At 48.2% G+C, this 20507-nt stretch overlaps 2 protein-coding genes across 10 annotated transcripts in view; one reads left to right on the top strand and one right to left on the bottom strand.

Moving 5' to 3' along the window:
* Positions 1-6197, bottom strand: part of ZDHHC3 (zinc finger DHHC-type palmitoyltransferase 3) — a 55643-nt gene extending 49446 nt beyond the window's left edge. For 4 of the 7 annotated variants that reach the window (XM_045862604.3, XM_064597100.1, XM_064597108.1 and 1 more), the window contains exon 1: positions 5961-6101. The gene's annotated coding sequence lies outside the window, so the exon portion shown is untranslated. Of the gene's footprint in view, positions 1-5960 lie in introns of all 7 variants that reach the window. The other 3 variants (XM_045862607.3, XM_054504821.2, XM_064597095.1) reach the window with 3 other exon arrangements.
* EXOSC7 (exosome component 7) overlaps positions 6079-20507 on the top strand; it is a 36546-nt gene continuing 22117 nt past the window's right edge. For all 3 annotated transcript variants that reach the window (XR_010413466.1, XM_045862601.2, XM_045862602.2), the window contains exons 1-3: positions 6079-6357; positions 17270-17371; positions 17675-17769. Coding sequence is in view for 2 of the 3 variants with exons in the window: in XM_045862601.2 (XP_045718557.2) it covers positions 6079-6357; positions 17270-17371; positions 17675-17769 (476 nt within the window). In the remaining variant the exon portion in view is untranslated. The remainder of the gene's footprint in view (positions 6358-17269; positions 17372-17674; positions 17770-20507) is intronic.

Genomic DNA, 20507 nt, shown 5'->3' with positions numbered 1-20507 from the left:
CAGAGCCTGCTTTTTACTCCTCACTGCCACCATTAATTTTGCCCCGTAACCAGAAAACAAAAGGGAAAGGTGGGCTGGTGCCTCCACCGTGACCTTGGGTTACTTACTGTTTGGCTCTTGCCCACACATGGTTATGCGGAGATGGTGCTACTGGACGGGCCATGCGTTGCAGCGTTCACAGGCCACAGGCCTGAACTTAAGCATTCTGTCCTCTAAGATGGGGCCCTGGTTGAACACCAGCCAACATTTGGAAGGACTGATCCTGCCTTAACCTAGGAAGCAGGAAGGATGTGAAGCTTCAGCTTGGACAGTCACCCTAGGACTGAGTCTCTAAAATCTGCTTCTGTTGGAGAATGCTTCTTGGGGGGCCAAGTTCCAGCACGCTGTTTTTTCGGAGAGAGAGCCCGCCCATGCTAGGCAGAGACCAACCAGCAGGGTCCCACCTGAGGGTGCTGAAAATGGCACCTGCCCCCACATTGTGCCATGGGCAGACATGCAGCCACTGTGACATCACCCAGGCAAGCGCTTGGCTTTTTTAGGGACTAAAAGCAGAAGGCCCTTGGAGGGATCTAAGAGAAGAGCGAGGGGAGAGCAAGAGAACCAGTTACTGCAATGGCACCGGGAGGCAAGAAGGGAAGCCATTAGCTTTAGATCCCTGCTGATGCCACTCATCCCAGGCACCCTTAAGTGCCATGCCAGAGTGGAGCCTTGGGAAGAGCTTGGGACCAAGGAATTGGGCTGTCCACGTCCACGGCCCCTGCCTCCTTACTTGAGGGCTTCGGAGACAGAAGGGAGGCTAGTGCTAAGTGAATACAGACTGGGCTTGGAGTCAGGAGGCCACAGTTCTACTCGCACTCCTGCGGTTCACTACCTCCAATTTCTGGCCACACAGCTGCCCTCTCTGGGCCTCAGTGGCCTCATCTATAAAACGAGGGAAGACTGAGCTGCATGCTAAGATCCCTTGCAGGGTTAAGATTCTGACTCCTCTGTTCTCATGAACAAATGCAATATTTTTTTTGTTAATTTCTTGGATTTTATATGTTTACCAAAAGCATCCCTTAACTTCCTGTCCCCGTTCTTTGTTCCTATACAGAAATAAATCCACCAATAACTGTTAGCCATTTTCCTGAGCATGCTCAGTTTTTCAACCAATTACCATTTCCTTTTGTTAATTCACTTAATTTTTTTTTCAGAGTGGAAAAAGCACTACCAAAATGCATCAAATATTACAAAGTGGTGAGAGAGAAATCTTTAAAGTGAAGTAGGACCATTTTACATCGTTTAAATATATGTATATCCATGATCGGTTCTGAGCTTTACCATCTGGGAAAGATACACATTTTAGGGTAAAATGAGGTTTAGAACGGTTAACAGACCTGCTCAAAAATCACAAAAAAAGGATCTCTGGCAAAGCCCAGATCACCAGAATAGACAACCAGTAGTCTTTGCACTGATAGATCATTTTCTTCCTAATCATCTTGTCTTTCTAGATTTTTCTGCTGGTGTTTCTCGGTTTAGAAACGTATGCTTTGGCCATAGCCAAGTCAAAAGTTACTGCAACAGAACTGTGGCCAGATTTGCATCTGTCCCACTAGGCTTATTTTTCTAAGGTGAGATATCTATCCCACCCAAAGGGATTCCGTCCCCACAGACCCTGACCAGGAGAAATTCATGTCTCAGGTAGCCCAGAAAAATCCAGAGTTCAATTGCCAAGCTTCTACATACCAGAAAGGTTTATAGTTTGGAGGAGACTATGAAAAGATGGAGTTTTCCTGGTATTTCCTGGCATTTCTTGGACGGATAACTGAATTAGGTGGGACAGGGAACTGGAGCCTTCTTACCTTCACAGTTGAGAGCCAGGAATAACCTGGCCATTTGTCTCTGGAAATCTGCTTCCAAAGAGGAAACTAAGTGATTAAGAACATGCAAAAACAGGAAGAAACTAGAGGCAGCGTGGCATTTGCTCCCCTCCCCCGCCCAGAAGGTCAATATCCAGACCTCACTCCTCCATTTCTATTCGGATTCTGGGGCTATTAGCATGTGTATGTGTGTTTAAGTATCTCCAGATTTGCTAATCAGATGTGACACCCACCCCCCCCCCGCCCCGTTTGTTCACACATGCCCTAATTAAAGATCTAAGAAGCACCCTGCTACCCTCTCAAAATGAACACACATGAAGTCCGTTCCTCTAAATGAGAATAAGCTTTACCCGACGTAGTCCTATCAATTTTTCTACCACTGTAATTACGAGTTGTAATTTCTGGAAAAGCAAGACAGCCACAGACCTGTTGGCCTGACTGACAGGTTATTTATACTGAGTGTTTCTTCAGACAAGGCACAGGCAGGACAAATGAAAGTGTTTAAAGGAAACAGATCTATAGGGAAAATAGTCACTCGCTTTTGCTTTTCTGCAGTGCTGGGCTAATTGTAAAAATGCAGAGGTAAAGGCCTCGCACTTGGCTACCTCTCTTTGAGGCTGGGAAGATGTTCCCCTGCTGGGCTTTTAAGAGCTCTCTGCAACTTCAGCACCATGGACTCAGCATTGCCCCAAGCTTTTCTGTAACTGGTTTTATTGCTTTAATTAACCAAGGTTAGGTGGGACAGATTTACTTCATGTCATTGTTGCCTGGCTAGCAGCAGCTCTTTACCTCTCGCCCTTGATGCCTGGCCTGCACAATTAGCACCTTATTATAGGTTGGCCTCACGTCTAATTACCACACTGGCTCAATTGGGCACTTTATTTCATTGTCTTGTTTATGCGCTAGTTCGAGTGCCTGGGCTCTCCAGCTAGAGTAAATCCTCAACTCCTTTTAGGCAGGTATGTTTTCAGTTTCCCATCTCTGAGTCCACAAGAACACCTAGACACTCACAGGCATGGAAACAAATACTTCCTGTTTGAAGAGCTTCTAGATGTCTATTCTGGGAGTAAGGCACATGGTTGGCATCTGGGTCTCCATGCCTCGCCCCATCATCAGTCCCAGATCCATCAACCTTCTCTGTTGTTGAGGGCTCTTCTCAGCTCCTCTGAGTTAAGCTCCACTTGGCCTGTATGTAACCTTTCCCCTTATCTAAAAGGGTTGGCTGAAACAGACATAGGAGCGTCCCCTCAGCACCACGTTCAACGTTCCTTTAGGATAAGGATTCAAGGGATGTGAATTTATGCTTGAATAGATTCCCTCCTTTTGGAATAAAAACTAACTACAGTCTACAGGGCAGTTAACAATTCCATAACAAACACAGGCCTCCTTCACCAAATACTTTGGCAAATGAAGTATAGTCTGGTGGGGAGACTGCATAAGGGATGGTTAGGAGGGCAAGTATGGGGGGGTTGGATTGCCTGGTCTCAAATCCCAGCTCTGGCACTTTTAGTCATGTGACCTGTGACCCTGATCAAGACAATCAACCTCTCTGCACCTCAGTTTCCCAGTCTGTAAAATAGGGTAATAGTACTTGCCTCATAGGGCTCTTGTGAGGACCAAATCAGTTAATCATTGTAAAGTGCTTTAGAACAGTGCTTGGCACCTAATAAACACTATGTTATGTTAATGTAAGTTAATGTTAAATAAAATTAACAGAGTACAGAGATTCAGAATGGACAGACCTACAAAACAATATGCCCTCCCCCCCCCCCAAGAATCTGACAATGATGGAAAAACATGCCGGTTTTATAGACTAAGGTGTTATTCTTGGCTTCTTGATTTTTCTGGCTAACACGCATTCTTTGACTTGCTTTAATAACCAAAAAAGAACTCTGAATTTATGAGTTTTAAAAATTATCACAACAAACATGATAAAAAATGTTCCGGCAGCACTGAAATATAACAGTTAGTGAAGGTGTCATTGTTTTAGTAGAGAATTTAAAATAAACATTTTACTGTTTATACCTCTCAGACCTACTTAGCCTAACATGTCAGACATCATTCATAATATTATTTAGCAAATACTGCCAACTCTTCTCCAGCAAGGAACCTTTAGTCAATTGCCAAGGGAATGGTTCAAATAGATGTTCTATATTTTCGAAGACATATTGAAAGATCTTTATATAAAGATGACTCCATGGTATCCAACCCAAATTCTTCTGTCTTTTCTGATCTGTCCATTTGCTGCCACTTTTTAAATCCTCAATCCTCTTAGATATCCTAGCTACTAAAGTTCCATGTTCATGGTCTCTACTTTCTGAGTAATCTCTAGAACAAAATATCATTTCTACCATCAGCAGTCCCTTGTTATCTCATCACAAAGCTCCTCACATAGAAACCAGGTGTCCAACCACACAGAGTCCTATGTACCACAACGGGTGGGGCACCTGTGCTTTCATTCGGAAGAAAAGCCTTCCGGCTTCACCTCTCCCAGTTTCCCTAGAGGGCAAAGTCCAACCCTCTAGGATGTCTTCCCTGTACGTACACCTATAAGAGAACTATGGAGACAAGAAACAACTGATGTCCAGTCTACTAGGAAGTGATCACTTATTTTGGAACTCAGCAGCTTACAGCTTAAGAATATGGGCAGGTACTTCTTCCCTGTACCCTCCTCTGGCCCACCTCCCTAATCCCACTATGTTCATGGTGCCATCATCATAGTTCTTTTTTTATTTTTATTTTTTTAAGATTTTATTTATTTATTTGACAGAGAGAGACACAGCGAGAGAGGGAACACAAGCAGGGGGAGTGGGAGAGGGAGAAGCAGGCTCCCCGCCGAGCAGGGAGCCCGATGCGGGACTCGATCCCAGGACCCTGGGATCATGACCTGAGCTGAAGGCAGTCGCTTAACCAACTGAGCCACCCAGGCGCCCCCATCATCATAGTTCTTAACCATGTTCTGTGGTTACGTTGACCCTAGAGCCTTTCCCTCTGCCTGTGAAGTTTCTCTGGGCAGAAGTTGTGTTTTATTTGTTTTAGTGTTCCAAAGTTGGCACAAAGCCCATCCATGTAAGCTCTCAATAGTTACCTATGAGACAGTGTCGAAGCTACTGGCTGAGAAATACATTCTTTAGATGATCAAGTTGTCAAGGGTTACTGTATTTTCACTTTTGAGAACGGGGAGGCTTCTTAAAAGAGGGACATTTGGAAAAGTCATCAGATCCCCTTCCTTCAATCACTTTGGGTTAACTTTCCCCCATTTACCCACATGACCTCTTTAAAATCTGTACCATACCCTATCTTGCCTCACCTTAATGGGCTCCTTCAGTGACCCTATATTCACCTTGCAGGTATCCATTCTGGATATCCAAGGCCCTACTCCCACTTGGCCACCGCCAGGGCTGGCTCCCCGCCCCCCCCCCCCCCCCCAGCTGTCTATAGCTCCCAGCGACCACACCATCAAGCCGAGGCTTCCAGCCATCGCTGGGAAGGGCTGGGGACCCTGGGCACTGTGCCCCTCGCCAGCGCCAGTTACCAAGACTCTGCCCCCTCCTCTCTTTGGGACAAAGCTCCAGCGACCACCTGGGGCAAGGGGGATCCTGCAAGGTTCTGGGTCAGCGTCTGGTCAGCCCCAGAGAGAGGGGGCACAGGTGGAATCCTTGGGGTGGAGTGAGGACGCCTCGGGATTAGTGGGCACTCACTCCCGGCCGGGACCTTTCCCACCGAGAACGAACTAAAGAGGGCTTCACCGCCTCTTCTTTTCAACCACCCTAGGGACTAGGGAAATGCGGGACGGAGGGCGGGGGGTGGGGGGAAGAGGGGAGGAGAGCAAGGAGACAGCCCCTCAGGCCAATCATGACGTCCGCCTCCCCTAGCTCGGGGTCGGTCTCTCTTTCAGATCTCTCTCTCTCTTACACACACACACACACACACACACACTCTCTCTCTCTCTCTCTCTCTGCTACTTCAACTCCAGCTCTGAGCAAACTGCGACGCGCGCCTCTCCCCCTGCAAGTCCTAAGCTCCGGCCCCGGCCCCGGCCCGCGCCTCTGGCCTCACCCCAGCCTTTTCACTCAACCCCAGTTCCCCCACCCAACTGACCGTGAAGCCGGAGGCAGTTCCCCAGTCCCAGGCCCCCGGTGGGGCTCCCGCCGTCGCCGCCGCCGCCGTCGCCTCCCCCTGCAGCCCCCGACCCGGGACCCGACCTCGGGCTGCAGCGATGGCTCCCCGGCACGAGGCGCCGCGGCTTCCCGGACTCGTCCAGACACGGGGCGGCGCGCAGGAGAAGCCCATCGAGCTGCCGGCGGTGGCGGCAGCGGCGGTGGCTGCAGGAGCGGCCGCCGCGCAGGCTGATGACGAACGGGCGCGGGGGCGGGGGGGCGCGGTCGGCGCGGGGGCGACGCGAGAAGATGACGTACGACGAGCGGGGCGGCTCGGCAGCATGGCGTCCGTGGCGCTGAGTGAGGCGGAGAAGGTGTATATCGTGCACGGCGTTCAGGTAGCTACGCCGCGGCGTCAGCCACCGGGTTTCCCCTGGCGCTGCGGGTGGCGGCGCGCCCTCGCTTCGCTCGGGAGGAGGCGGCCAGGCGACGTGCTGGGTTTACCTGGTGATTAGACAGCACTGCGGCCGGCGTTTGCCGCACGAAGCCGGCAACGCGTGTGTATTTAGGACCTCACGACGAGGGTCCACTTAGGACTGTGTGCGTGCTTGAAGCCTTCCGCGTCTACAAGGTTCCAAACCTGGGTGGGAAGGCGGTCCCTGAGGCCTCTTCTTAGCGAAGGAGCACCGCCCCCAGGGCCGTCTCTTCAGCCTTCGGGAGTCGCATCACTGGGCTGAGGCTCGCTTTTCTCAGCTAGGAAACGGGGGTTGGCGGTAGGCATCTGGCCCGCTCTTCCTTACCTCGTGGTTGGGAAGCACAGGGAGAGAAGGCAGTGAGGTGAAAGCGCTTTGAAAATATAAATTTCCTTACAAATAAACGGGGAAGAATGTTTAAAAAGCGGCTCTACGGCCAGTGGCACTTAGTTCTAAGATCCTCCCTCAGAGGCAGCTGTAACTGTGTTTAGATCTTCTGTGGTCAGTTTTCAGTCCTTGGAGTCAAGACCACTCCAGAGCGAGAGTTGGAGAATGTTGGGTGTAATGAGCTACCAAGGAAAGCCAAGTGTGGCCTTCTTGTTTGTAACCTACCCAGGTTAGAGACATCCCCAGACGTCTCGGTAAAGCCTAATGAGAATCCTGAACTTGGCTGTAGAGATCTAATCATCTTGCGTTTTACTTTTCACATTCAGTCCAGTATGGTCAAATTCAGCTTCTGGCGTCCCCTTTCCGTCAGCCATTGTTTCCTTTATTATTTCAAAGATGAATAAAGTAAAGGCAACGGAATATAACATATATGCTAAGGGAGTGGTATGGTTAGTGGAGGTCAAAGGAGCTATACAATATTGGGGGCTGTGATGCTCTGAAGGCTTCCCTAAGGAGGCGGAATTGCTTCCTTAAATCCATGTCGTGTCCTTCCTGTGTATATTTTCAGGACTCCATATTCATTCATTCAACCTAGAACTAAGCTAAACTCAAGGGATGGGAAGGAGGCTGCCCTTATATAGCTCCCATGCTAGAAGGAAGAGACAAATTACAGATCTATTTGTGTGTTTGTATGTAAAATTGTACTGATAGCTGTGAAGGAAAAAAAATCAGGGACCTGGTCTAGTCCAGGAAGTCAGAGTAGGCTTCCCTAAGGAAATAGTATTTGAAATGAGCTCTCAGCATGCTTAAGAATTAAGTAGGCTTGGGGCGCCTGGGTGGCTCAGTTGGTTAAGCGACTGCCTTCGGCTCAGGTCATGATCCTGGAGTCCCGGGATCGAGTCCCATATCACGCTCCTTGCTCAGCAGGGGGTCTGCTTCTCCCTCTGACCCTCCCCCCTCTCATGTGCTCTCTCTCTCTCAAATAAATAAATAAAATCTTTAAAAAAAAAAAAAAGAATTAAGTAGGCTTGAGCCTTCCAGGAGGAAGACATAGCGAATCTGCAGGCTCTCGGAGGAAGTGTGGAGCCAGAAGGGTGGGCTGGGGGTAGTGGTGGAAGATCAGGTTGTGGAGGTGGCTAGAAGCCTGATCTTAGGGGGTTTAGATGCTCAGACACTCCTTCCTCATGGATCTTGGGAGGTAATAATCTGTTATTTGGTACCTTTAAAACCTAGCCAGTGTCCAGCGCTGAGTAGGTACTCAATGACATTGAGTAAGGTAGGTCTTAAAAGGGAGATCAGTTGGACACTTTTCATTTTTAAAGTTAAACCTCGGTCTTACCAGTACCATGAACCTAATATTAGGGCCACAGTTGTTGGTAAATGTTTTGCTCTGTGTATCATGGAGCCATGCAGAGTAACTGACTTTAAATAAATCTCTTCAGAAGGACTATTAGTGTTGGCTACAAATTTGCTCTATTTATGGAGGAGGGAAACAGAATTGACACCATCTGAATAAAGGTCAGAAGGCAGGTGATTAAGCCTCCCATGGGATCTCCACTGACTCAGTTCTAAAATCACCTCAACTTTTGTTTTGTTGGTCTTTGAGTGCGGGCAGTGCACCTTATACAGTACCTAACCAGAATCCTGTTCTTGCCTGTATCTGTAGACCTACTTGTGGTTTTTTTGTTTGTTTGTTTGTTTTACTTTTCACCTTTGGTCCAGTATGGTCAGTTTTAGCTTCTGTCATCCCTTTTCTTTCAGCCTTTGATTCCTTTACTATTTCAGGGATATTTCATCTTGGTTTGGTGGTAGTTAGAAACAGTTGAAATTATTATTTTTTAAAGATTTTATTTATTTGTCAGAGGGAGAGAGCAAGAGAGAGAGGGAGCGCGCACACAAGCAGGGGGAGCGCGGCAGGCAGAGGGAGAAGCAGGCTCCCCACCGAGCAAGGAGCCTGATGCGGGACTCAATCCCAGTCCCCTGGGATCATGACCTGAGCCAAAGGCAGACACTTAACTGAGCCACCAAGGCATCCCAGAAGCAGTTGAAATTAACCTCACAGTGTATGTTGAGGACTCAGTTGCTAGGAATGGTAACCAACAAACTTGCTCAAGCAAAAAAAGTATGCTTTAGAAGGTTACGAGTGTTATTCCAGGAATTCAGGGTTGTCTTCAGGCTCTCCCTTGCTCATCTCTGCTGCTTTTTATGCCTCTGTTTATTCTTACCTCTCTTCAGACTGGTCTTCTGTTTCTCAGGCCATGTAGTAGGAAGAATGTGGCTACCTCTCAGCTCCTGGGATTACAGTTCCTCTGTATATAAGAAGCGATCCCTTCTAGTTCAGTTCCAACGTCATGTTTCCAGGGAGTAAAATCTCTTTGCTTCAGCTTGGGTCAGGTGAAAGGATGGACAGAATCATTAGGCTTAAAAATGGCCACTGGGAGGATGGGGTACACTTGAGAGAAAGCAGTTTGTGAGCAAGGAGGATGAATCGTATCAGGTCCTGAGAGAGTATGGAATCCCATTCAGATAATTCAGGGGACTTATATGATGTGACTATTTATAGTGGTGTGGGTGGCTTTCAGGGAACCTACAAGAGATACTGAGGAGCCCAAAGACTAGCAACCACAGGGAGTAGCTGTTACCCTTAGGCTGAAGGGGCCAAGGGAGGCAGTTGTGTTACCAGATGCCAGTGATAGCTAGAACTGTGGAGGAAGAGCTACTCAACAGAAATTGTAGGCTTGGCCAGATGAAAGCACTGTCAGAAATGTGACCCAGCTAGGGGTGATAGGGATGGGGGGCGGGGAGCAAGTCCCGAGGCAGCTCCAGGCCTCTGCTTGTGGACCTTTCATTGGCCAAACCCAACCACAAGCCAGTAAAGGGAGTCCAGGTGATGCAGTTTGGAAGGAGTTAACCTGGTGCACAGATGAGGCCAGAGAAGGATAGAGAAGGGATCTAAGGGAGTGGGACAGGATAAATGGAAAAGTTGATCAGTCAGTATTCTTAGTAATATGATTGGATTGGTTTCTCTTAGGTTCCCTGTTACCCTTTGAAGCCTGAAATGTCCCACTCTGGTCAGGTACATATTATAATTTTTATGTTACTGAATCTTTGAAACCGGCTTGAAGGTGAGTATTAATTATTTCTATGTTAACAGATGAAGAACTGAGCTCAGACAGGGTCAAAGGTCACACAGAAAGTACGTGATGGAGCAGGGACAGAAATCCAGATCTGTGTGATTGCAGAGCACATACTTGACTTTCATGCAGTTCTCCTACTGCAGTGAAAGCCATTGTCTTCTCGTCCTTAAATAGGGTTCCCAAACCAAAGGCCAGAGAGAATCCCCATTTCTACTTCTCTCTCTTTCTCTTTCCATCTGGAAGCATGTGAGCAAACAGGAAGGAAGAGGGGACGTTCTAGAAGTTCTGGACACTGCTCCGCCCCACACCATTTTTCTAGACTTTAAATAGTGCATGATATATACTGTATTGTTATCTTTTTAAATAGTATTTTCCCCACTTTTGTTATAAGTTCCTTTAGAGCCCTATTTGCCTTTCTTTGTACAGCTTTTGTTTTACCAACTTGTATACCAACTCCTATCTCAAACTCTTTTTTTCTCTATTTGCCATATTCAGGAATTGTGGGGGGCAGATTTTAGAATTTGCAGAATCTAAGATTTACCCTCTTTCGAGTTTGAGTAACTGGCTAGATGTGCGTTTTCTTCATGAGGAGACACAGCTAACCTCCATCTCAGCCCAGTGATTCTGAAGTCTTGAAGTACCTTTTATTCACCCGCAAAGTGCAGATTCCCAGGCTTTACCCGGACCTTCTGAATCTGTACCTTTGGGGCTGGAGCCTGGGAGTTGGATATTTTCATAAAGTGTTGGGAGATTTTCATACCGACAGCAGACATCTATGGGCAGACCACCGGCCTGGTCCAGCTGAGTCTGCTGTGGAGTCTCTGCTCCTGCCTGCCTGAGGTCACGTGGTCTCCCGCTGTGTTCTGTTCACAGGAGGAGTTGGGAGCCCGAATGGGCAGGGCTTCTTTCCCAGCTGCACCATTTACAGTGAGAACAATTGTACCTGAGTTTCGGAGCTAGCTCCCTCTGATAAAATGAGACTGTATCCATCTGGAGGGCAGAATGGGGTTGTGAGGAATGATGAGATGGGGAAATATAGAGTGCCTGGCATGTGGTCAACCGTGAAGAGATGTTGGCTCCTTTTCAAGCTTGTTTTTTCCATCAGAAGTATGGCTTTGTGCTGAACCATGCACACTGTATTCCCAACCTTCACAGTGACCCCACCAGGGGTTCAGCCTGGGGCTGTTGAGGGCTAAAGATTATTAAATTATCTCGAGAAAAAGCCGATTTGTGGCAAGGGCTAGAAAGTCCTGAGGCAGCTCCAGGGCACCGCATCTCATGGGCTCCACTGTGGATCCTGTGGTCCATGTGACGGTCTGCTTGTCTTTATGTCTGTGGTGACACCTCCACTTCTCTCTCCTGCAGTGTATCTCTTCTCTGCAGCACTTGCTGTCCAGCTTCCCTTCATCATGGTAAAATCTGTCACCGCCTCCCCTCCCCCCCCAGCCCCGGCCTTTCTTCTGGGTGGCCTCTCCAGCCTCCCTCCATACCTGACCTGTCAGTTCCTCTTTAACTCCCTTCTTCTCAAGTATTTCCCAGGTCAGAGATCAGATTCCAAGGAGAGAGTCAGTTTCGTGCCAGAGGAGCTGGTTGCTCTCTGGATTGTGTGCTTGGGGTCAAGCCCCTACCACTGGCTCTAGCTGTTGGGGGCGGACAGTGACTTGGTCCTGTGGTCTCAGTGGAGTGGGAGGCACGGTAGGCTTCCCAGAGGTCTGCTTACTGGTGCCGTGGCCATGACCCGGACATTAAACTGGCCTTCATAGGTTCAGACCAGGCCCTAGCGATGGATTAGCCCCTCCAAGAGGCATTCCTCTTGGGGCCTTGTCAAAGCCATCTTACAGAATTTTTCCTGGCAGTTGAAGGGAGGTGTAGCTCAGCCGATGGTTTTAGTTTCTTTTCTGTGGCTCTAGCTTTCATTGCAGGCATTGTTGGCAGAACAGTGCAAAATAGGGGGAACAAGGCTGAGACTGGGGTCTTTAGCTGTAAAACTGAGCAATCAGTATTCAGCTGCTCAACCCGGCCATGCAGAGCTGGAGCCAGCGCCCAGGACTCTTGATTTTGAGCCCTGTGCCCTTCCCATTTGCGGGCCCGGGGCACAAAAAGCCTGCACCCAGGCACTTTGTGAAGTGAACGGAATCACATCCTTGAAGGGAACTGCGGACTACTCAATGCGCTTGGAAGGTGAATGAGGATCGACATCTGGTTTTACCTGCTGTGACTTGGGCCACTGCCTGCAGAGCTGGATCTGATGTGGTCCTTCTCCTAAGTGGGGTCATTCTAGTGGGAGAAGCATTCTAGTCTCCATTCTGTAGCAGGTCCGAGGTGTTGGACAGGTCAGAGCAAGGTAATGGGGTGTTAACCTCACTGCCAAGGCCACAGTCTAAATTCTCCCAAGCGTGTTAGGTTAGTAGAGCTGACCTGTCAGCTTCCTTTAGTGAGTGATAGGACTGGGTTACTTGGGTCTGAGGAAAGTGGCTCTGGGTGGAGTCACTTGTCCTTCCACTCTGCCACAGGCAGTGAAACAGGTGCCTCAGTGACCTACCTCATCCATAAGCTCCCTCTAGGGCTGTTGTTTAAGGATTCGATGAGCTGATACCCGCCCTAGAAGCAGGAGAAGGGAACTGTGCAGGGGGCACTTCTGTGTGCTACACTGTGCTGAGGGTCCCCTAAATGATTCCTGGCTTTTGGATTCTCCTATAATTCTGTAAGGTTGGGGTGATTCCTGCTTCCCAGACAGAGAGACGGTCTCCAAGCTGTTGAGGAGCTAACTTGCGCAAGGTCGCAAAGCTGGTATGTGACAGGAGAGATTTAAATATAGGTCGGGGGCGGCTGGGTGACTCCATCAGTTGAGCATCCAGCTCTTGGTTTTGGCTCAGGTTGTGATCTTGGGGTTGTGGGATGGAGCCTAACATCGGGCTCTGCGCTCAGTGGGGAGTCTGCTTGGGATTCTCTCTCCCTCTTCCTCTGCCCCTTTCCCGAGCACGCTCTTTATCTCTCACTCTCAAGTAAATAAATAAATCTTTAAAAAATACCTATATGGGTTGGAGGTGACTCTACCACACCACACCCAACTAGCAGGGGTGTTGTGATTGGGTGAGAAACAACTGGAAAGTCACTGGGAGCCGTCCCAGTCCCCTCTATCGAGAAGGACAGCCCTGTCCTCCACTCCATGGTGGTGCCCAGCACTTGTTGACATCTCTGTTGGGTTTTTGAATGGAGCTTTCACTGCAGGGCAGCCCCTGTTTAAATGGTCACACATGAATTAATTCCTTTCTTCTGAGTACTACTGGTGAATAAACATTTTGGTAGGGTATCTGGCTCTGAGCCAGACCAAGCAGGTTTGGGTAATATTTAAGCCTTTTATGAGGAAAGCTGGATTAAAAAAAAAAAAAAAAGTCCCGAGTGCAGTGATTTGTGGACTAATTTGTTTGTTTTTTTGATTTTTCTCCTATTCTCTTGGGTGCTTTTTTTTCTATGAAAAAAATATATATACTCTGTGCATCCTTGGAAAGGAAAATTTGTAGCTTTTTATTTATTTCTTACTTGTCACCTGAGCCTTTCCCAGTGAGCCTTCCCCAGGGAGCAGAGAGTGGTTTAAAGGCTAGAAAGGCAGTACCTGGTAAGGCCTGGTTTCCTGACCCCCTCCCAGCCCCATCCTGGAACAAGGGGGTTGTCCTACAAAGGGTAGTGACTAGATCTTTCCAGAGAAGTGGTATTTTAAAGCCGCAGTTGGAAGCCCTGTCACCTTGTGGCCTCCCTGCGTTCAGAGCTATTTTCTGCATCGTTAGGACCGACTGGTAGAGCCAGTTCATCCTTCGAGGGAGGCCTGTGCTGTCTCCTGTTGCCCAGGGAAGAGACCCTTTAGAATGCAGGGGACCGGGGCGCCTGGGTGGCTCAGATGGTTAAGCGTCTGCCTTCGGCTCAGGTCATGATCTCAGGGTCCTGGGATCGAGTCCCACATCGGGCTCCCTGCTCCTTGGGAGCCTGCTTCTCCCTCTGCCTCTCTCTCTCTCTCTGTCTCTCATGAATAAATAAATAAAATCTTTAAAAAAAAAAAAAAAGAATGCAGGGGTCCATGTGGAATTGTGGGTTAAGAGCCCTGGCTTGGAGTTCAGGTGCTCCTTATTGGCCATGTGACCTGGGCCAGACATTTAGCATCTTTCAACCTCTTTCCTCATTTGTAAAATGGAATGAAAAAACTATCTTAAAAAAAAAAAAAGAAAAAAGAAAAAAAGCTATCTTATAGGGTTATTGTGAGAGTTAAATGTGTCAACTGTGTAGCGTTCCTAGCACGTTATCCCAAATATAGTAAATGCACATTAGAGAGTAGCTACTATTAGTTTTTGCAAATTATTGTGGCTATTTTAATTAATAGATCTGTAGAATTAGAGAAACACCATTGAGGCCTTCTAATTCAATGTCCATCTTTTAACAAAGGAGGAAACTAGTCTCGAGCGTCTCGTCCTAGGTCAAGCAGCTAGTTATGGCAGAACCAGACCAGGAGCCCATGACTAATACTCCTGGTGATTGCTCACACTTGCACCCGACCTGCAACTCAGGCAGGAGTCTTCATAAATTATGTTTCTGGGCCCTGTTTTCACTTTCCTCACAGGGCACACCTGGGGGAGGGGGCATCAGAGATCGACCTAGGAAGCCTTTCCTGTTCTGTGGGTGGGGTTGTCAAGAGACAGTTACATAGTTTTGGGATCCTCCAGTGAAGAGGGATCACTTTATGGAGTTCCTCCCTGGAGGTTCATCTCCTAGACTTGAAATTCTGTTGCTTTTCAAGTACAGGTCTCCCCAGACTCAAGATGGGCCTACCTCCAGGGACGGGATGGCCTGGGGAGTGGATGAACCGCAAAGGGACTTCAAATGGACTTGTGATGTTTATTTTCTCTGCATTAACAGGAGTGGGATACAGAGAGAGTAGAAACGGGGTAGAAGGTCAGAGCTGGGTGAATGCAGTGCTTTACTGGATTTCAGTGTCTCCGAATAAAAATGTCAGTCATATATGTAGTTAGCCAGGCAGTTTACAAGTAAATTTGTGACATTTACGTATTTTAGGACAGTGTTTTTAAATATTTTGAGGAGCATTAACCCCTTTGAGAATCTGATGAAGCTAATGAGTCTTTTTCTGAAAGAAGAGTGCTTTCAAAAAAAAAAGATGTTTACAAAGAATGAGGAAGATCTCCATGAGCTGATGTGTAGTGATTGCCTGCATGTGTATTGTTAAGTGTTTAAAAAAAAAAGGAGAGAAGCAAAGTATAAAACAGTATCTATAGTGTGTTACTCTTCATATACGAAAGAAAGGGATTTAAAAAAATATTCATGTATCTGCTCATTTGTGCAAAGGTGATACAGGGACGATGAACCAGCAATTAAACAGATTGCCTGGGGTGGGTGGGAAAGAGCTAGAAAGAAGACGGCTTGAAAATAGGGCTGAGGGGAGAGCGGCCTTTCCCTGAGCACAGCTTTTCTGATAACTTTGACTCCTAGAGTCATGGTGATAGTCCACATACCCCAAAAATTAATGAGTAATTTAAAGTAGCCAGGATGCGAGGGACCCACGTTGGAGCACAAACAGTTACAGATGAACCTCACAGGTGCAGGGGAATAGCAGAGCCACACTGAAGGGTGAGGAAGACACCTGGAAAACAGGATTCTGGCTGGGCACTGTAAGGCTAAAGAGGAAAAGAACTCCACACAAATACTATCCTCCATTAGTAAATTTGTTTCTCAAGATTTAACAAATACATAAATACATTGTGGATAATGAGAGCCAGGTTTCTCACTTTCTGAGAAAGAAGTTACAAATAAAACAGGAGGAAGGAGGAAGGTTAGAACCAACTATCAGTGTGAACACATGGCCTTTTAATAGTTATGTAGATAGACTCAGAAATAAATACAGCTGTGTGGGTTGGCGAACATATATGTTATCTAGCTCTGTCTGCGAAGAAGTTCTGGAAGCAATGATACCCCAGTAGCAATGAACTTACTTAGCAACCAGATCCTGGTTTTTATTTTTTTTATTTATTTTTTAAAGATTTTATTTATTTATTTGAGAGAGAGAGAATGAGAGAGAGCACATGAGAGGGGGGAGGGTCAGAGGGAGAAGCAGACTCCCCGCCGAGCAGGGAGCCCGATGCGGGACTCGATCCCGGGATTCCAGGATCATGACCTGAGCCGAAGGCAGTCGCTTAACCAACTGAGCCACCCAGGCGCCCCAGATCCTGGTTTTTAAAGCACTGTTCTTCAGTGAAAGGAACCAGGACTCCTCGGAGAAAGGGCTGATCCCAGGGCTGGGGCAGGGAGAAATACCAGAGGCTGGAACATCTTGTCTTGTCAGAAGTAAAGATGTGCTCAAAAAAGATCACGGGCATGTTGAAAGAATGCAGGAACCAACCCAAAGGAACCCCCAGTGGCCAAATCTGGAACACTTTGAGCAACAGCATAAGTAATGACAGTATTGGATTACAGCCGCAGCATAAAACAGATAATCCATGAGTTATATTGATAGAAGTAAATAACAGAAGAAGTAAATACACGGGGATAACGGGTAGGCAGTACGTAGACCATTCTGAAATCCATCTTCTGCAGCAAGGGTCGGCAAACTTTTCCTGTAAAGGGCTGGACAGTGAAGATTTGGGCCTCGCAGGTTAGGAGATCTCCATCACAACCACTCAACTCTGCCATTGTAGCTTGAAAGCCACAGACTGCCTCAAGGAGCAGGCGTGGCTGTGTTCCAGTAAAGTAAAACGTTTTGCAGAGGCAGGTGGCCGTTGGGCCGAAGCATGCTGTCCCTATTCTCGAGAATGCCTGGTTTAGAAGAGAAGAGCTGGGTGTCTTTGGCTGTCCACAGAGTGGATTTTGTTGAGTTTGGGGGGACAGGGGGGCTACAGCTGAGACAGTTGTAGCTCTGACAACACATACTTCCTGGCGCAATTTGGGAATTGCCGATTTGGGAAGAGGCAGCTTATTTTGTCTCTCGTTCAGATTTTGTCTGTTCGTGTGCCTGTTTGGGGTAGTGGGATGTAGTATGGACTTCGCTCTTGGTCAGGCCTGGGTGAAAACCCAGCTTTGCTCTCACCAGCCGTGGGACCTGGGATACATCGCTTTACTTCTCTGAGTCTTCATTCCCTCACATGTAAAACAGTAATACTGTTCCTCACTACGAGGATAGAATTCTGGGTGATTCACTAAGAGAGCAGGGATGCTGGACTGCCTAGTTCCCTGGGGGAAATGGCGTGAACGAGTTTAGAAGTCTGTTGGCAGTTTGGTGATGGTTGTATTAGAGTTGTGGTTGTTGCCCTTAGGAAGACCTCCGTGTGGATGGCCGTGGCTGTGAGGACTACCGATATGTCGAAGTGGAAACCGACGTGGTGTCTAACACCAGTGGGTCTGCCAGGGTCAAGCTGGTGAGTACTGCGACCACAGTCCATGCCCAGGGGGAGGACGGGCAGGCCCTAGGGAGCCAGCCGCAGGCCCCTCTGGGCTTTGGGAGTGCATATCTTTCCAAGGAATCCAAGACCCAAGCCAGAGTCTGGGAGGGCATCTGTCTAGATCTGAAGGACCCCTTATCTTTTCAAAGGGCCACTTCCCAAGTTCCTTTGCAGGGCTCCTAAAAGAGTACCCCGGGGTCATAGTTTGGGAGAGGAGGTTGGTGGTTGGGTATCTGGCTATCTGCCCTGAGTGAGGACCCTTCTTGCGTATGTCCTCAGGGTCACACAGACATCTTGGTGGGAGTGAAAGCAGAAATGGGGACACCGAAGCTGGAGAAACCAAATGAAGGTTACTTGGAGTTCTTCGTTGACTGGTCAGTACTATGCATTTTTTGGAAAGATTTTATTTATTTATTAGAGAGAGACAGAGAGAGACAGAGCACAAGCAGAGGGAGCTGGAGGCAGAGGGAGAAGCAGGCTCCCTGCTGAGCAAGGAGCCCAACGAGGGACTCGATCCCAGGACCCTGGGATCATGACCTGAGCCAAAGGCGGACGCTCAACTGACCAAGCCACCCAGGTGTACCACATTCTTTTTTTTTTTAAGTAGGCTCTATGCTGGGTGTGGTGCTCAGTGTGGTGTTGGAACTCATGACCCTGAGATCAAGACCTGAGCTGAGACCAAGAGTCGGACGCCTAAGCCACCCAGGCATCCCTATGCATGTTTTTAAGGACAAATGATTTATATTTTTTAAAAGATGTATTTATTTATTTGAGAGAGAGAGCACGTGTGTGTGCGAGGTGGGCAGGAGGGGCAAAGGGAGAGGGAGAGAGAGAGAATTCTCAAGCAGACTCCCCGCTGAGCGTGACCTGAGCCGAAATCAACAGTCAATCAATCAACTCAGTTGGCTAAGTCAACACTTAGCCAACTGAGCCACCCAGGCGCCCTAAAGAAAAACAATTTAAAAGAAGATTCAGAAGGGGCGCCTGGGTGGCTCAGCCGTTAAGCGTCTGCCTCCGGCTTAGGTCATGGGTCCCAGGGTCCTGGGATCGAGACCCACGTTGGGCTCTCTGCTTAGCGGGAGGCCTGCTTCTCCCTCTCCCACTCCCCCTGCTTGTGTTCCTTCTTTCGCCGTGTCTCGCTCTGTCAAATAAATAGATAAAATCTTAAAAAAAATAAAATAATAAAAGAAGATTCAGAGACTAGACCTCTGGTTTTCTGTTGAGCCCACTTTTATTTTGTATTCAGTCATCATTCCTGCAGGCAGCAGGTATTTCCTGTGTTCCTCCTAGGTGCCTGGCACTGGGATATGTGGAAGAAGGCCTTGGCTTGAGTCCTGCCCTTGTCCTAGTCACCCGGTCGGTGCTGGGCCTCGTTGTCCCTGTCAGAGAAAGGAGGGCATTGCCAGGCAGCCTGGCACATGATGGTTCTGAGAGTCAAATGAAATGGTGGGTTTTGCAATGCTTTGAAAAATATCAAACATAGATAATAAGGGTCATTTGGTCTAAAATGCCCTGTTTCTCTTCCTGCTCTAGTTGTTTGTTTTCTTTTTTTAAAGATTTTATTTATTTATCTGACAGAGAGAGACAGTGAGAGCAGGAACACAAACAGGGGGAGTGGGAGAGGGAGAAGCAGGCTTCCTGCTGAGCAGGGAGCCCGATGTGGGGCTCGATCCTAGGACCCCGGGATCATGACCTGAGCCCCAGGCAGATGCTTAACGACTGAGCCACCCAGGCGCCCCTCTCCTGCTCTAGTTTTGCAGAAAACTTTTCATGACTTGCTTGGCAGAGAAAGGACATGGGCCGGCCAAACAGCCTGATGGAGGGAGTGGCAGCGAGGCAGGCAGCGTGGGTGTTGGGAAGAGCCGGGACTCGGCACTTTCTGCAGCCAGCTAGCCTTCTCTGGCCAGCTCTGTGACCTCAGGCTGGTTACTCAGTTTCTCTGTGCCTGAATTTCTTTATCTAAAAAATAGCGATAATGATACTGTTGCGATGATGAAGAAAGGAAATGAGGACGACAGAGTGAGCACCACCACAATGATTGGCTCCCAGCAGGCTTTCAGGAAGTGTTCCCCCCCGCCCCCTGCCATTGCCTCCCCTTTCTTGGGCTCGGGGCTCTTTACTGGGTTGCTCGCCCGGTCCCATCTTCTGTCTATAACTTCACTTCTAATTAGGTGGTGACAGCAGGCTTTCTTGAGGTGGTAAGGATCTCTATTAGCTTATGCTAGGTGCAGGTATATAATATCGATTCTGTATTAGAGTCCCCAAGACCACCCCCATATTTGGAGATTTTCTGGAAGGACCCACAGGACTCAGCATATAGTTGTACTCTTGGCTGAGATTTATTATAGCAACGGAAATGCTGCAACATGTGTGTGATGATTCTGCCCAAGAAAGCTTATTAAAGACTCGGCACCCAAGATTTTTATCGGGGCTGGTCACATGGGCACCCTCTGCTTAACACGTACCAAAATCCCAGACTCCAAGAAGGACAGCACATAGTCACCTTATCATATTATTTGCACAAAGAGTCTAGGCACAGCGGACCATAATTCACTGTTGACTGGGAACACTTATTGTCAAGTTCCCGGATGGCAAATGAGGGCCCACCTTGCAAGCAGTCCCTTCCAAAGATAGCAGCCTTGGGCCTGCTATGTGCACCTTTTCGGCATAGATGCTAACCCACAGTTTATAAGGCGAGTTAGAGTCTTCTGGTCTTCTTTCAAACTCAAAGGTTGGTCCTGGGGGCGCCTGGGTGGCTCAGTTGGTTGAGCGTCTACACTTGATTTCAGCTCAAGTCAGGATCTCAGGGTCGTGGGATCAAGTGATGCGTTGGGCTCCACAGTGGGTGTGGAGCCTGCTTAAGATTCTCCCTCTCCCCCCACAAATAAATAAATAAAATAAAATAAAAAGAAGCTGGTCCTCACAACATCGCTGTGAGAGAGATGACCAGTGTTGAGGGAGGGTAAGTGAATTCCCCAGGGTCATAGAGCTGGTCGTGCCAGCTCAGACTTCTCCCGGTCTGGGTCTTTGCTTGTTCTACTCCATGCAGCCCGCAAAAGCCAGCTTTCCAGGGATATTGTGCTCAGAGTTCTGAGAACATATCTGCATTCAG

The sequence above is a fragment of the Mirounga angustirostris genome, unplaced genomic scaffold (assembly GCF_029215605.1).
Source record: "Mirounga angustirostris isolate CCGP_5_RB_7025 unplaced genomic scaffold, mMirAng1.0.hap1 SCAF_1, whole genome shotgun sequence".
NCBI classification, from domain to species: Eukaryota; Metazoa; Chordata; class Mammalia; order Carnivora; family Phocidae; genus Mirounga; species Mirounga angustirostris.
Note: the sequence above shows the minus strand (reverse complement) of the source record. Positions and strands in the feature narration are given on the sequence as shown.